This window comes from Mus musculus, chromosome 16, assembly GCF_000001635.26.
Source record: "Mus musculus strain C57BL/6J chromosome 16, GRCm38.p6 C57BL/6J".
In the NCBI taxonomy this organism is placed as follows: Eukaryota; Metazoa; Chordata; class Mammalia; order Rodentia; family Muridae; genus Mus; species Mus musculus.
This window is the reverse complement of record NC_000082.6, coordinates 75,866,042-75,883,219: the sequence shown is the minus strand read 5'-3', so window position 1 is coordinate 75,883,219 and position 17,178 is coordinate 75,866,042. Positions and strand designations below refer to the sequence as shown.

Here is a 17,178-nt window from a genome sequence, read left to right as displayed (position 1 = left end):
CAGTGAATGAGTAGCCTCTTCTACATCACGTCAGCCTGAGGTTTTAAGTATCGGCCATTAGTGAAGATGAAGTAAACTCGCGCTACCATTTTTATTATAAATGAAAGATGCTGTTATCTTTTAATGTGGTTGTTGGTTATAGCGATTTATCTCTAGAGAAGGATCTATTTAAATATTTTGTCTGATTTTAATATTCTGTTGCTATCATTTATTAAGCTCTCACTGTTCACATAATTCTCAATGAGTCTTATGTATGTGATTCTAAATGCATATTTTATCATTCTGTGAATTGTATTTTCATTTTTATAGTATTATTTGAATCTCAAATGTTTATAATCTTATAATAGTACAGTTTTTCTTTTTTATTATTTGGCTTTGGAATCATACTTGAACTATTGCTTAACACAGTATGATGAAGATTACTTCTGTATTTTCTCCTAATGGCTTGGTAATTTTAGCTCTTCAATTATAATGCATGATTCATTTTGGGTTAGATATTCTATGTTGTGGCTCAGAGGAGCAAAAATTATTTATTTTTCTTGTAAATACCTAGTGGACTCAACTTCATTTGTTGAAGACTCGTCTTTCCCCATCATACATTGTCAAAGTCAGCTGATCATCATACACAATGTTGTCCTAAACAGAGTTCATTCAAATAAAGTTTATATATAGACTTTCAGTCTATAATTTTAATTTGTATGTCTTTTGCTCATTTTCTCTTTTCAGTGCTTTCCTGGTTTAATTCTGACCCTAGTATTCTATCACAGTAACATCTTTGGATTGCCAAACACAATGTCATTTTACTTTAGCTATAGACACAAGTGGTAATATGCTGACATAGAAAATATTCTCTTGGTTGCTTTGAGCATTTTTTCTCTTTCACACAGTTCTTTTTGGTTTTTCTCTGTTGCAGTCTCTCTGACAATGCTGCTGCTTCTTTTTTTCTTTTTTTCTTTCTCCTTTGAAATGGGGTTTCTCTGTATAGCTCTAGCTGTCCTGCAACTCACTATGTAGACCTGGCTTGCCTAGAACCCAAAGATCTGCCTGTCTCTGTCTCCCAAGTTCTAGGGTTAAAGACATGTTGCATCACCACAACACATCTCCAATGCTTCTTAAAATCCTGGAGGCTCCACTAAATATATTCTGTCCTTTTTTGTGATTTTAGACATGTCTATTGTTTTCCAAAGTGTCTCTAGGAAGGACTTCTTCATTTGATTGCTATATTCAATCAACCAACTGCTCATTTGATATTCTCACAGAGATGTCCAATAGATATCACAACCTTTGCATATATCAAACTTTGAAATTCTCAGCACTCCCACTGGAAAACAATTATTGCTCACCCATTATTTCTAGTTCCAAAGAACAATATTTTCATTCTTCTAGATGCCTAAACATGTAATTTGAAAAAAAAATCACTTCAAATTCTTTCTCCTATTCTGAACACCAACTTATCAAAATATCCTCCTGTTCCTAATATCCAAAGAATACTTGAAACTATTCTTTTCTCTTCAAACCTATACCTGACTTAGACTAAGGCACTAGCCCCCCCTGCCAGCATTACCACATCAGCCACCTACGTTGTTCCTATTATCTCTCTAATAAGATCCAGTCTGTACAAGAAAGCCTGGAGTGATGTCTGAAAAGCAGGACCAGAACATAGTGGGACCCAGATTAAAACCTCAGTATATCTTATTTAACAATCCCTTTACGATAGAGCAATGAAACAAGTCCCTTTTTTTGGAACTGACTTCCAATAATAAGAAAATCACCAAGGATTTCCAAGGGGGCAAAGCCTGTGAGCGCTAAAGAAGGGTCCGTGCAAAGGGCAAGCCTTGCCATGACAAAGGAAGCCTGGGAGCTATGAAAGGAGGTGGGGAGAGGAAGATTCAGTTTCTCTTGTCAATCCACTTCTGAGAACATTTGGCAGATGTGTTGGGAATTCTTGAACCAACGCTTCCCACTAGAATCACCTTCCTTTTCACCCAGAGGATTCATAACTATTATTTACATGAATTCAGTCCCCAAGGCAGTGCAGGGTCTAGCTTCAGTATAAACCCACAGGTAGATGCAAAGGGGAATGACCGGAACGTCTCAGGTGTATTAGTCACATTTGCTGTTGCTAATGACATAACACAATAGACTGGTTATTCACAAAAAGCCTTATTTTGGTCATGGGTTATGATCAAACAGAAGGGACCACATCTCATGATATTCGTTTTGGCGATAGGGTTTCAACACAGCAGAAGAGGTCATGCAGTGACAAATACAGGATTGTGTGTAGATGTTTTAGTGCCAATTCCTTTGCTAGTAAATCCATTGATCCCAGTCATGGAGGCTCTGTTCTAATGACCTCATCCAATCAAGACCACATCCCAAAGGCCCTGCCTCTAAACACTGAATTCAGATAAAGTTTCTCTTTTATGACACTGCACAGTGGAAACTGGATGTACATGTGAGTTTTGGGGGATGGCAAACAAAATGAAATCCTAACACTCAGTCTCTAACCCCCAAGGCTCACATGCTTCTCACAATACACATCACAGTCAGTAAGGTGCAGCCCCATGGCAAGAGGTCTGGGTACCACCTTCCCATGGCCAGCACAGGGCTCTAGGATGTTCTTCCTTCCCTGCCTTGAGAGTTAATATGCAATGCCCTCCTTTCTTTCACTCTACTAGCCTGAGTATCGAGGTTAATTGTAAGTTCAGGTTTGTTTCTATCTTTCCATTTGCTTAGAGATGTATCTTTAGAAGAAATATATAAGTTGTATTTTCTCATAATTGAGGTCAACATATTATAAAAGAGTATCTTCATACATTTTAGGTGGACTCTGGGGATTTGTTATCTTAGAGTTGAAGTCTTTGAAATTCAATTCTCCTAAATCAACTAACCCTCCTCATTCTTGCTTGATTTACTAGTTCTCTTACATTCTATAGCCTATCTCCTTCACAGCACATATATGTATCATACCAATGCTTTTATGTTATGTTATTCATTATTATTATTATAATTTCCAACTACTTTAACGACATATAAACTATAGCTTGTACAGTATGCATGGCCCATTTAGACTAGAACATAATTTATTAGAGGCAAAGTCCTTTTACTCTGTTATCTTGTTTATTAATGTATCCACAAATTTTAGAAAGGTCACAAGTACCTATGCTGTGCTTTATAAACGTTCCCTGAATGACTAAATGAATGAAGACTAGATAAAAGCAGAAAATCAAACTAAGTCTATGTATATTATGAGTTTTATCAATGCTCAGTAGTGCTCAAAAATAAGACTATTGAATTACATAAAGATGAGCATTAAGAAATTCATAGGGCTTTGTCCAAACTTTCTAAAAATGGAAAACATTTGAGATGTTTTCAAGGAAATGCAATTTGTTTTGAAATTGTCTGTCTTTTCTAATTTTATGCAAGATTTGGTTTTCACTTGACTAGGTGGCAAGCACAGTATGAGATTTGTAAAGCTCCTTAGATAAGGCTGACTTTAGAATTGCAAAGTGAGCATGTTTTATTCATATCTAGTGATCTGGTAGCGTGCAAATAACTGACATGAAACAAATGTGCAGAGTTTAAAGCTGTAGTACCAGATCTCAAAGGATTAGTAATGGTGGCAAACAGATAAGAAGAACATGAAAAGTAACTGCACTTTATGCAGAAAAAGCATTCATGCTACTCCATCTCACATTTCTGACTAAGTAATCTTGATATGATATTCATCTTTATTTGCAAAAATATAGACCATTATAATTGCAGTTGAATTCCACAATAAGTAATGTCTCATCTAGGGAATTTTCCCAAGTATCCTCTAACTGTTTTCCTAGAAAATGAACTGAAGATTAATGACCCTCATATTTTATGCTGATGTATTCATGAGTGTTTTATTGTTTAAATGTATCTTGCTTGTTGAGTCAGTGCACACAGTGAACCTGTCTGTGGAAAACTGATCTGCACACTTAACCTCTGATACCTTTTCTCCTGAAGGAGGAAGAAAGTGGAGAGGAAGCCCTCCCATATCGGAACAGTGATCCCATGATTGGAACACATACAGAGAAGATCTCACTCAAAGCCAGCGACTCTATGGACAGTCTTTACAGTGGGCAGAGTTCATCAAGTAAGGCCAATGAGTAAGAGGTGTCATGGCAGACATGGAGCCTGGGATAAGCTAGTTCAAAACAGTGAATGCTCACTCTGAGGGTGTTTATCAAATTAGAAACAAAGATCCAGATACATGACAATAGAGAAGTTGGAAAGGTTAGAGCCTTGACTATACATGGACTTACTAGTGATTGTGATACATAGCACAACATATTTCTGATGCTATAGCCTACAGGGATCTGGTGCAATGCCTCAAAAAGTTCATCTATCTATTTATTTATTTATTAGATATTTTCTTTATATACATTTCAAATGCTATCCCGAAAGTTCCCTATACCCTCCCTCTGCCCTGTGGAACAACAATATGAAATAACCAGTAGCCTCAAAAAGTTCTTTTAGGTAACAAAGTCTGATATAAAACTTTTATGCTCTGAAGAACGTAGTGTTATCTTGATTCAAAAGACATAACATTATTTGAAATAGAGAAGTAGACGACTATTCTTTATTTTTCTCCCATGGGCCTTCTTTGATTGTTTTCTTTTTCTTTTTGTCCTTTCTTTCCTCCCTCTCTCATTCCCCCACTCATTTCTGTCTGTCTGTCTGTCTTTCTTTTTGTCTTTTTTTCTGCCTGTCTTTCTCTCTCTATTTGTTCTTTCTTTCTTTCTTCCTTCCTTTCTTCCTTCCTTCCTTTCTTTCTTTCTTTCTTTCTTTCTTTCTTTCTTTCTTTCTTTCTTTCTTTCTTTCTTCCTTCCTTTTTTTTTTTTTCAAAACAGGGTTTCTCTGTGTAGCCCTAGCTGTCCTGGAACTCACTCTGTAGAGCAGGCTGGCCTCAAACTAAGAAATCTGCCTGCCTTTGCCTCCCAAGTGCTGGGATTAAAGGTTTGTGCCACCACTGCCCAGCCCTTCCTTCTTTTCTTCCTTCCTTTCTTTCTTTCCTTCTTTCTTTCTTTCTTTCTTTCTTTCTTTCTTTCGTTTCTTTCCTTCTTTCTTTCTTTCTTTTCCTACTTTTCTGCAAAGTGCAGGACATTTGCCTTAATTCTGTCGTTTCCATTTACTGTTAGTAAGTAGAGACTGGTGCAGTGAATAATACTGTGTGATAGATACGTCGCCAGTGGGGTGGGAAAGGAGATTAGCAGGAACTATAAGTGTGGAATCAACACTGCTATTGGTCTAAGAAGGACATTACTTAACATCAGTTACATTTTATGCTACAACAGTTACAAGAAACTACTGATAGTGCTGGTGCCTCATATATTTTATATAAGTAAACTGTTATCTTTGCTCCAGTCCAGTATCTTCAGGACTTTCAAATGTCTCTGCAAAGATTATTTTCCAGTTGTTTTTAAATCAAGTACTTCTGTTATTCAAAGATGACTCACAAAGAACAGATGTTTTGAATATTCTCAATTTTCTTCATATTAGCTATACAATAGCTATTTTGTTGTAAAAAGCTAATGCTGACACATTTTAAGGATGCAGTGTGTGTGTCATTCAGATTTCATAAGTATCCAGTTCTGCTAGAAGTTTTCAAATTCAAGGTTGTGATACTGAATGTGAGAAGAATTATATGATTCCAACATACCATGCAAAGCCAGCACCCGTACACTAATCCAGAAGGGAGGTGTGGGGAGATAGTGTTTCACTCACATGCTACATTTCTATTCACACCCAATGTGGAACTTACAGGACTTTTGCCTTATTTCAAAATCCACGGCAGTGAAACTGCCGCTCTTGCCTCCTTGAGCAGCAAAAGGTCAACCTGAAAGAGGAAGTGAGGAGCCTGTGAGTGTGGGAGAAACAGCCAGGCACTTTCACTGCCAACAGCTGTGACACTACAGAAGGGAAGCAAAATGGAGCAAGATGGAATGCTCTCTGTGTTTGCTTTGCTCACTTTTTATTTTTCTCAAGTGAAGTTCAAGATCAGAAGGGAAGGGAGACCAGAAAATAAGCACCCAGACAGTTTGGAGGTTCACACATGTGGGCAACTCTCCTCTCCACCCCTGTGGCAAACAAAAGTATCACACAAAGATGTTTATAGGCAAAGATGTTTCTTTCATATGGTCTTTGGCACACAGTAAGAATTCTTGGAAAGACTTTTTAATCACAATTACATAAGTTGTATGGAACTCTGAAATGTCATGTGTTGATTACTTATGATCAATAACAACACAAAATGATTAAACTGTTTCTATTGAATTCTTTCATAGTTTCCAACTCGGAAATTATCTGTCAAGGTCAAAGTTTGAATCTATTCTTTGCTCCAACTTAGCAAGTGGAGCATTGATTGTTTAATGCCCTTTAAGGCAGATCAGATCCAAATGAGGAGATATTTTGAAATGAGATGGTATTGGAATAAGGACTATCTAGAGTATTCAGACTGGCAAGAAAGCATCAAACCTAGCTTACAAGACAGGGTTTCCGAAGGGATGTGACTGAGAACTGCATAAGGCTGGCATCCGTTGCTCCAGTTTGAGGTAATGGTACAGGAAGCTAAAAGCCTTGGAAGCTACAAACTGTTAACCTTTACTTTGTCAGGTGGAATAACAAGCTGTTCAGATGGAACAAGTAATCGGGACAGCTTCCGACTGGATGATGACAGCCCCTACTCAGGGCCATTCTGTGGCCGGGCCAAAGTGCACACAGACTTCACGCCAAGTCCCTATGACACCGACTCCCTTAAAATCAAGGTGGGCCAACATTACATATGCTTCCTGGTTTATCAAACACTAGTTGCATGATAGATTTTAGGGACTAACAGAAGTTGCCAGTAAAGATGTATGTTCTTTCGATACAGTAAGTTGGACTAGCTCATAGCAGGAAGAGTTTGAACTTAGTATGAACTAGGGTGTAAATCTCCTATCGACTGTGGCTGTTAGCATTAGAGAATACAAATTCTGCACTGTTTTGAACTCTGCAGCTCTTAGACGTGGCCAGCTAGATATGTCCACCTGATACATACTAGAGTAAAACAATGAAGCAAAAGAGGGAGAGAGGACAGGAACGATCTGGCAGGAAGCCAACAGTCAAGGCTGTGGGGAACCAGACTTGGCTGGTTCTTCCTAAGTGTGTTGCCATGAGAAACCAGAACTTCTTTCCTTAATGACAACCCTTTCCTAAATTTCTCCTTAAAACAAATTACCCTCAACTCCGAGGATTCAAATAACATGTACTTATTTAATCACAGGTTTTTTTTTTTTGCAGGCCTAAACCTAGATAGGAATGGCTCAGCTGTTTTCTGTACAACGATACCCCTCACTGATATTAGGCTGTCAAATTAAACTGTGAGATCCCCTGAGACAAGAACTCCTTCTTTAAGGTCCCATGATGTTGGTAGAATACAGTTTCTCATATCTCTCTATGAAACTCTATCCATGTGGTACTGGGGTGATTCTTTGCAGCTCTCAGAGAACATGATAAAGATCCCACAGTTAAAACTGGGAGGAAACTGACTGGGTCTTTGTCTGGGTCAGCTGGCAGCTTTGATGAAATGTGCAGGTTTAAAAGATATGAGATACAAGACCTTGAAGTTAAATATGATAGGAAAATCCCAGTAAAGACTTAGCACTCCTAGAAACTCACTAGTGCTTCTGGGGAACTTGCTGGTCTCCTTGGTGGATGGTAGCTGGCTTGCCATTCCATTCTCTTAAGTACGAAGTGGAAATGCCAAGACCTACACCCAGACAGACATACATACTATCTCAAATCAGAGAGACCATCTTTCAATCACACTCTATTCTAAATGACTATAACAAGTGCAATTGTGTTTTACATCTATCGTACATTCACAGACCAGCAGGAAAATAGATATTTAAGCATAGCTTTAAGGGTAGAGCCTTAAAAGCAGCAAGTATTGGGATTGATCCCATCTGTGGGGGATGTAAAGTTACATCTCAAGTGAACAACTATGACTTACAAATAGGCACTTAATTGCCCAGAAATAAAATTTTTTCATAAAGGAATATTCCTAGAAAAATTTTTACTGTTGTAAATAACTGCAGCCTGTGGCCAAATATAGTTTTTGATATAAATATACAAAACACTAGTTGGCTTGGCCATGCCAATGTGCCTAGTTCATGTGTGTTTGAAAACTTTAAAAGTTATGGTTGGGTTTTTTTGGTCTACATAATGTCTCCTATTGATGCTATCAGACATTTTGGGAAATCCCAGTGAGGTCATCATGTTACCTGGGAAATCATGGTCCTGATGTGGAGATCTTAGTCCCTTTAATAAAATGATTTTAGAATGGAATCAAAATTAAGGGAAATTTGATTATAATTTACAAAGAAGAAGTCCAGGGCAGCAAGCTATAGGTCTCAGCAGCTACAGGGAAGAGGCAGAAGATGCGGAACAGAGAGAGACACACCCTTTGAGTTAGCTCTGTATAGAGGTCACCCATAAGGCAGACAAGCAACCACATGGTAGAGATGAACATAAGGGAAAGAATGAAGCTAAAGTATTAGGGAAAGCACCCGTAGAGGAGAGATAAGAAGATGAAAAGGCAGAGCTCTGCTTTTCTAAGTAATTGAGATGGGTCTGGGCAATTGTCTGCAGTCCTATACTAGGGTTGATATCTCAGAGAAGTCAGAATAGTCTAGCTCATTATTCCCCTTTTTTCCTTGATCTTGGCTTAAGATCAACCCACTTCCCAAGGGTGGTCCTATGACTAAATGATTGGCCAGACCAAAGAGATTAACTCTTTTATATTCTGAGTAGATTGGAATGTTAGGGCTCTATCCCTGCCAAAGAAATAGCTTTCTCTATGGGTCTCACATGTCACAGTTCAGTGCTAATGTGACACATACAGGGAGAGAGTCATCAGTACCTCAAGAACCAAGCTGCATACCTGGCTGCATGAGTACTTCTGTTACATATTTAGTAAATCTTATACTTTCATTATGCGGAGAAAACAGTTTACATTACTTAATTTGTACTGTAAATGAGTTGTGTCATATGAGCCAAAACCATGGACAGTCTACCGTTTCTCTCTTCCCTTTCTCCCCTTTAAGAAATCACACTGAATGATGCTTTCATTCTTTAGTCCTGTATTGATTGAGGAGGGTAAAATAAAAATCTGACCCTATCATTAACTTTGTTCAGGCTCTTGAGAATTAATGTAATGTCAACATTTCTACTCATGTAATGCTTGAAGCAATAATCTGATACCCTCATACTATTTACCCAGCACATATGAGTGAGTACTATATAACAGTATATTTAATATATCATGTATATTGTTCTACAAATGTAAGTTAGTGAGTTAATATAAGGTCAAGAAAAGCATCTTCAAGCATGCTGGTGTTTTCTTCACTACCTTGTGAAAACTGTCTTGAAGAAGTGAACTCACACGGATTTCTGTAATGTTTGCAGATTTTTTTGCACATTACCCTTGTTTCTCTATGTTTCAACAGCTCCCTTCTTCTTACACATTACTATTTGATTTGTTTTTGTCTTCATCCTTAGAAAGGAGACATCATAGACATTATCTGCAAAACACCAATGGGAATGTGGACAGGGATGCTGAACAATAAAGTGGGAAACTTCAAATTTATTTATGTGGATGTTATCTTAGAAGAGGAAGCAGCTCCTAAGAAGATAAAGGTCCCCAGAAGCAGGAGAAGAGAGAACCACCAGACTATCCAGGAGTTCTTAGAGAGGATTCACCTTCAGGTTAGTAAATCTTTGGTCTGTTTGGTTTTGTTAAAAAGGGGATAGAATAGTGGAGAAAGATTGCTAAAAATATATATTATATTTATTATATATTAAATCTACATTATAATATATATTTAAATCTACATTATAATATATATTTAAATATACATTATATAATATATTATAGTAAACCTGATTTCCTAGAACAGTTCTTATTTCTCCCTTATCACTTTTATTATGCAAGGATAAGACTTTATGTAGCACCCTTTGTACTAAACCTGAAAGGTACTTAGCAGCCAGTGACAACAGAGATTAAAGAAGTGGCAATGAAAAAAATATGCACACAGAGATTCTCATATATATATATATATATATATAGATATATATATATAGATATATATATATATATATATATATATATATATATATATATTTTATATTATTACTCCTGTATATGATAGGAGATAACAAAAATTTTTAAAGTGAGAATGATTAAGAGAATAGGAAGAATATAGTGAAATCTGAGGGACTGGGAAGAAACATGACAAGAAGCTTGAATTTTTGCATAGAGAAATTGAAATGAACTGCAAAGAAAATGACTGCAAAGAAGCACCTCCATAGCAATCTAAGAAACACTGATCACTGGAGCTGTAGCGACCATTCAGGGGACGGTGTGTTCTGTAAGAACGTCACGTGAACCCATGGCCCCACCGGGACCCCAATCATCTGATTATAACCCGATTTCTCTTACATTCATATATTTTAAAGGAAATAATTCTTGTTAAATGGTATAATGCAGCATACAGTGCGGTGGGCACCGCAGTCTCATTCCATTCACAGTCTTACATCCCATTTGTAAAATGAACTCGTCAGTCCTTTGATAAGCTAAGTAATTCATCAGGACAGTATAAATGATATGTTTCCTAATTGGTGTTTCTGAGTTACTAAGTTACTCTCCTATCAACACAATGACATACTGCTTAAGTTCCTCTATCGTACAGTGCGATCCTCCCGGGAGGAGATGCAGTTTGAATCCCGCCTGTACAACCCACGGGAAAACCCCTAAAGGTGTTGTACTCAAGAAGCCACAGTGGGTTGTGTAAGAATGGACACTTGGCTATTCTGCATTCTTCTAAAATGCAATTTTTAAAAAGGAATTATCATTCGTCCCCCTTTTTTGGTTAGAATGTTGTAATAAGTCTTTCCGGGTTGTAAAGCCTAATTAGTTTGTCTCTTATTTGCATGTGTTTAAGGCTGAGTCTTCATTTCTCCACTCCCGCCCTCTCTCTCTCCCTCCCTCCCTCCCTCCCTCTCCCTTCGTTCCCTCCCTCTTTCTTTCTTTCTTTCTTTCTTTCTTTCTTTCTTTCTTTCTTTCTTTCTTTCTTTCTTTCTTTCTTTCTTTCATTCTTTCCCATTACAAAATACGCTGCAGTACTTGGCACACCCCCAATTCTGGGGTTGGAGGCTTGACTAGATTTAAGTAATCATATTCAGTTTTAGTAACCGAAATAAAGATATTGAAAGTATGATCAAGTAAAATGGGAGAAATTTTTGAGGAAGCTTATAAAACATTTTAGCTTCACTTTGCATATCAATCTGTCAGAACAGGCATTATAGAAATAACACAGATACTTTATTATCAGAAGTCTATGCATGTTAAACTAATATATGTTGATGCAAATGGCAGACAAAAATCCCTACTGAGGAAAGGAAATAGTACTATCTTCAATTCTGAGCCTTTCACCTGTAATTAAAATTTTGACTTAAAAATTAAACAAGTCTGTGATTCACTAGATATATAATACTTTTAATCAGTTAAAATGATAAACTCCCTTTGTATACAGAATTCTGTCTGTTTTAAGTTTATTTTTACTTTTTACATTTATTTATTCATTTTGTGTGTGTGTGTGTGTGTGTGTGTGTGTGTGTGTGTGTGTGTGTGTGTGTAGGTCAGAGAAAAGTTGCAAGCGTGAATCTCTTACCATTTTGTGGTCTGGAACCTAATTTATTTAGGTCATCAGACTCAGAGGCAAGCAGTTTCCCTACTGATCCAGCTCACTGAAGCTCAAGTTAATTTTGAAGCCACACTAAGAAAATAATGAGAGTCGTTGTTTTCATGACCAAGAAATCAAAAAGAGAGTTTGGTTCAGAAATATTTCTGTAACTTAATCTATTAGAAATATTCTACTGGAAAACTTTTAAAATGTTGTTTGTGTCAACTTAACTATGTGTGAAGTAAAAGTGCCCACTGGGAGAGAAGATTCAGCCGGTAAATGGCCCACAATTGACCACCGTTGTAGATTCCCGTGATTATTTCTGCTCTACATTTGCCCTTCTAAAGGTTAAGACTTTACAGTTTTTTTTTTCCTCTCAAATGCCCTTGAATTTGTTTGTGGTAAATTAGTGTAAATAAAATGGCTTTAGGAGAAAGTTCCATTCCTGTTTTGGTTCTCACAGGCATGTCTATATTTCCTTTCAATTTAGAGAAAATAAATATTTGAGCCCTACTCGTTTACAGATGATACCTACTTCCCTCCTCCTACAGGAATACACTTCAACACTTCTGCTTAATGGCTATGAGACCCTGGATGACTTGAAGGATATCAAAGAAAGTCATCTCATTGAATTAAACATTGCAGATCCAGAAGACAGGGCGAGGCTGCTGTCTGCTGCCGAGAGTCTCCTGGATGAAGAAAGTAAGTCTACATGTGCCTACTCGTTCTGTTTCCTCCCATCATCGCGCCGTAATCTAAACAGTGGAATCAGTGAGAGCAAAGCTTCAGCCTCATTTACTAAAAATCATACATAGCATCCTTTCCTATAGCATGGGGGTAGTTTTACATAATACTGAGTACAGCACTGGCCAAAATTTATAATTAGGGTAAAGACTTAGAGTATATTCTTAGGAAAGGATTTACATGGGTCTCTTGTTTTGATTCTGTCAACAAATTAATTTACACACAATTGGATGCCTGCATTCTCAAAGACCAAGGGACTTAGAGACAAATATCCTAGTGACAGCATGAGCCATTAGTAAGTAATGCCACACATGCCTTCTGTGGCACAACACAGAGCCTGGCTCTAAGCTAATGAGCCTTCCCCACTGCACAGGAAAATTCATTTCATTACCATATAGTCACATCCTGTGGGTGTTTGTGTTACTCTTCATAAATGTTATAATAGCTTGCAAAAATATTCAGCGCTCACTCTTATTATCATAGATGGCTCTCTGTATTTGTAAATATAAACTGAAGATGAAATAATAAAGGCAGATTCATTTATGGCTGAGTACAAGGTTTGTAAAACAGGGCAGCTTTCATTTTTTACAACTGCCCATTCAGAACACCATTTCTATTCAATCTAGTCAAGCCTCCAAACCCAGAGTTTAGGGTGTGCCAAGTACTGCAGAGTTGTTGTGTAAAGAAGAAGAAGAAGAAGAAGAAGAAGAAGAAGAAGAAGAAGAAGAAGAAGAAGAAGAAGAAGAAGAAGAAGCTGCTTCATCCCCAAATACATGCAAATAAGATAAAAGCTAATTAGGCTGCACAGCTATGTATGCATAGTTGTTGTTATTGTTGTGTGTACGGGTGAACAATAATCATAGACGGAAGATTCAGGAAGCAGGTGGAAGTTGGAGGAGGAGGGGTGGAAATGATGTGAATACAATGTATGGAATTATCAAGAGAGAAAAAGAGAGAGAGAGAGAGGAATCTAACTTCAAAGCTTAAAAATAATTTAAACCAACCAATCAAACTTCTCTTTCAAAAATAGTACTAACAGTAGCTTTTCATTACTTTCTTCAAACATGTAAACATAGTAAAGTTTTATCCCAAAGTGTATACATTTATTTTTGTCCTGAGTGCTGTTCCCAGCTCAGACAGTGAACTTCCCTATTTAAGGTTAGAACGTGAGGCAGGAAGTGCCTTGTGTCTTGAACTCAAGGTCCTAGTGACTTCAGGCAGTGAGGATTCCAGCTCAGTGTTTGGGAAGCAGTGCTGGGCTTCTAGGCACTGCAAAAAACAGCTCAGATAGTGAGCAGGGAGGGAGTCCGGTGTAGCACCCAGGCCTCTTGACTTCTTTGATGAGTTATCGTGTCCTAGATTTCATGTGTTCTATCAAGTTGAAGTGCAGTCAGTCTATATTTCATGTGCAGTAGGGGTTAGTGTACTTCTTAAGACACTGTCTTACTGTTTTCATAGTTGCAGCCTTGGGTTTGCACAGATATTTATCTTTTCTCACATCTCTGGCATACATGACTAACCCAATGCAAGAAGAAATGATTGTAGGCTTGGGTTTTTAAAGTTTTATTTCTGGGGACACACAGCTTCTTTCACATCTTGTCATTTGAGTCCATGTCTCCTCACTAGACTTTGTGAGTAAAGAAACTAACTCTGTAGTTTTCTCATGTTGACCTTGCATAGTGATGTAGTCAAGAATCTCCAAAAGAGTGTGCACACGAAGTACAAAGAGAAGGGTCATCTCTGGATGTTTGAAAATAGTTCCATTCAAAACATCTATCTTTTTCAATTTCTTACTGATGAAAATAAATGTTGAAGAAGGGAAACATGCAGATAAGGAGGAGAGGTGGGGCGGTGATCCAAGGCAGTGCTAGAAAGCCCAGAGCTCCATCCTGCATTTGCAGCCCAGTAAATATAAAAAAACAAATATTTTAAAATGGAAGTTTTCTGTTACTTCATCAATATCCTAAAAGATATTATTTGAGCATTTGAACTCAGGGAGTGAGCACAAATTCAGCTCAGCACTCAGTAGGTTGAGGTAGGAGGATGGAGAATTTAAGATCAGTTTACTTTATACAGATTGCTATTGGTTTTGAGACGAGAGAGAGAGAGAGAGAGAGAGAGAGAGAGAGAGAGAGAGAGAGAAGAGAGAGAGAGAGAGAAATAGGAAGAGAAAAATGAAATTGAGAGAAAAAGAGACAGAGACACAGAGAGAAATGGAGAAACTGAGACACAGAGAAAGAGAAAGAGACAGAGACAGAGAAACAGAAAGAGAGAAATAAAATTCATGTTGAAGAAAAGTGGCAATATCATCACCTCACCCTCTGAGAGGGAAGAAGCTACTGCAAGCTGTCTTGCAGCAGGGTTTGTGACGTGAAAGGCATGGGTTCCAGCAAACTGTTTTCAGGGACAAACACTATTCAGAAGGAGGCAACAAAGGGAAGATGGAGTCACCCATGTCCACTCCACTTCTCATTACTGTCTATGCTAGCCAGAGAATGACTTGCGGAGGTAACGATCTGAGAGCTGGATGCAATTTTATCAACTTCTGACCCAAAAATATTACTTAGCAAGGTAGAAAAACTAAAGCATGAATAGTTAAGTAGATTTCTTGAGCCCATATATCTGGGACTTAGTTCTCCACACCTCTGAGATCATACATGCTCCAGATTTTCCTGGTCTCTGAAAATAAAAGACCGTTGTCTAGAAACATTGTGTGGCATTCACTGTTAGACATCCACACAGGACAAATCCCAGAACTGACTTCCCTGAATAAGACCGTAGAACATAGTGCTTGAAAGTCGAGAGATGCTAATTACTCAATAAGAGCCTCTTCTGGATAAGCAGACACATTAAGACTCTATGTTCAGAAGACAAACTATAGAGAAATGCAGATATGTCTTGTGTCACTTTCAACAGACAACTGTGAAAGGTTATTCTTATTTTAACCTTATGGTATAAAGTAATGTTAGAATACACATGTCAAAAAGATGCATTTCGTGTGTTAGGCTTCTCCTACTGAAAGCTATTTATCTTCTATGAAGCTGCTTCACTTAAGAAATAAAAAAGAATGGCATGCATCTGTTGATAAGATGGTGAATTCTGATGACACGGTACCATGCCGCTGAGGGCTTATTGTTATCTAACCGACTTTGTGAATCACACCTTCTACAACCACGCTGAAAATTAAGTGCACAACCTTCATGTTCCTTGAATGATAAAGACCTTGATTGAATATATGACTATATAAAAGTGCAGCATCATTAAAAAGAAAAACAAAGGCAGTTCATAGTCAGACTAAAAATAGCTCTTCGAAAAGAATGGGCCACATGAATTACCCTCCTTTTATGCATGTAACTGTAGAGCTATCATTGAATCTGAATAGCTCAGCCAGGCCAGTTAATGCCTATGTTTTTCCACTGTTGGGTTGAACATTTGAAGAGTTTTGGCTTTTCCGGTCATTCAATATAAAAAAAAAATAAGCAAACTGGGCATATATCTTGGGTGTTAAAACCTTGTGATAAGCCCTTTATAAATCTTTAATATATCATGAGTTTGAAAAGGAGAGGCAATAGAACAGTGTGAGCAACAGCAATTTCAAATTGAGAAACAAACAAACAAAAAACCAAACCAAAACAAAAACCAAACAACTTTTAGATTTTCTTGGCCCAGAAATAGATAGGCAGTACTGCTTTCACTTTGACCTTTAAATTGTAAACTGGATTAAATATTTTAGGGCACTGCGTGGCAGGAGGCACAATTTTTCTCCAGCTAGCTGATAGAAGGGTAGTTGAGAGGTATTTGAGCTGATCACAGGGTAACTGCAGGAGGACAATGACAACTCTGAGGTTCTGCGGTCCCAGCGGATCAATCAGAGGGATGCAAAAATCACTCCCACATCACATCATCACTGAGCACAATGAGCTCATTGGCTCTTTCACTTGGAAATATAGATAAAGTTCAAGACAAAAGGGGTGGGGCTGTGACCCAGCTCACAGGAGAACAAAAATGCAGGCTCTGTTTACTTTGTGCTTATAAGGATTCCTGTAGTTATGATGGGATTTTAAAAATTGAATTAACTTATTTGTTTTTACTTATTCACTTTACATCCTTCTCACTGCCCACCTCCCTGTCATCCCCTCTCACAATTTCCCCCCTCCCTTCCACTCTGAGTGGGTGCCCCCTCCCCCTAAAGACTGTGATGTGCTTCCTCTCCAACTGAGGTCAGACAAGGCAGCTCAGCTAGAAGAACATATCCCATGTACAGGCAACAGCTTTTGGGATAGCCCCCCTTCGAGTTTGGGACCCACAAGATAACCAAGCTGCACATCTGCTATGTATGCGTGGGGAGGCCTAGGTCCAGCCCATTTATATTCTTTGCTTGGTGGTTCAGACATTGAGAGTCCTAAAGATCCAGATTAGTTGACTCTGTTGGTCTTCCTGTGGAGTTCCTATCCTCTTTGGGGCCCGCAATCCTTCCTCTTATTCTTCTTTCAAAATTAGTCTCTGCTTTGGTAGGAAACATTCCCTTTAACTTCGAGAGAATAATGGTGTGTGTGTGTTTTCCTGGAGGTGCTCTACAAATAAATATTTTTAACCCCATTATCTTACTCAGAAATGTTTCTGTAGAATAAAACAGTTATCTGCTGTTCATGGTCTATAGTTTCTGTTTCTTCTACAGTTTCTT

The 17,178-nt window shown here is 37.9% G+C and overlaps 1 protein-coding gene across 1 annotated transcript in view; it reads left to right on the top strand.

Moving 5' to 3' along the window:
• Positions 1-17,178, top strand: part of Samsn1 (SAM domain, SH3 domain and nuclear localization signals, 1) — a 50,473-nt gene that overhangs the window by 26,047 nt on the left and 7,248 nt on the right. Inside the window, exons 4-7 of the mRNA NM_023380.2 lie at positions 3,994-4,123; positions 6,643-6,794; positions 9,568-9,774; positions 12,302-12,452. Coding sequence (NP_075869.2) covers positions 3,994-4,123; positions 6,643-6,794; positions 9,568-9,774; positions 12,302-12,452 — 640 coding nt within the window. The remainder of the gene's footprint in view (positions 1-3,993; positions 4,124-6,642; positions 6,795-9,567; positions 9,775-12,301; positions 12,453-17,178) is intronic.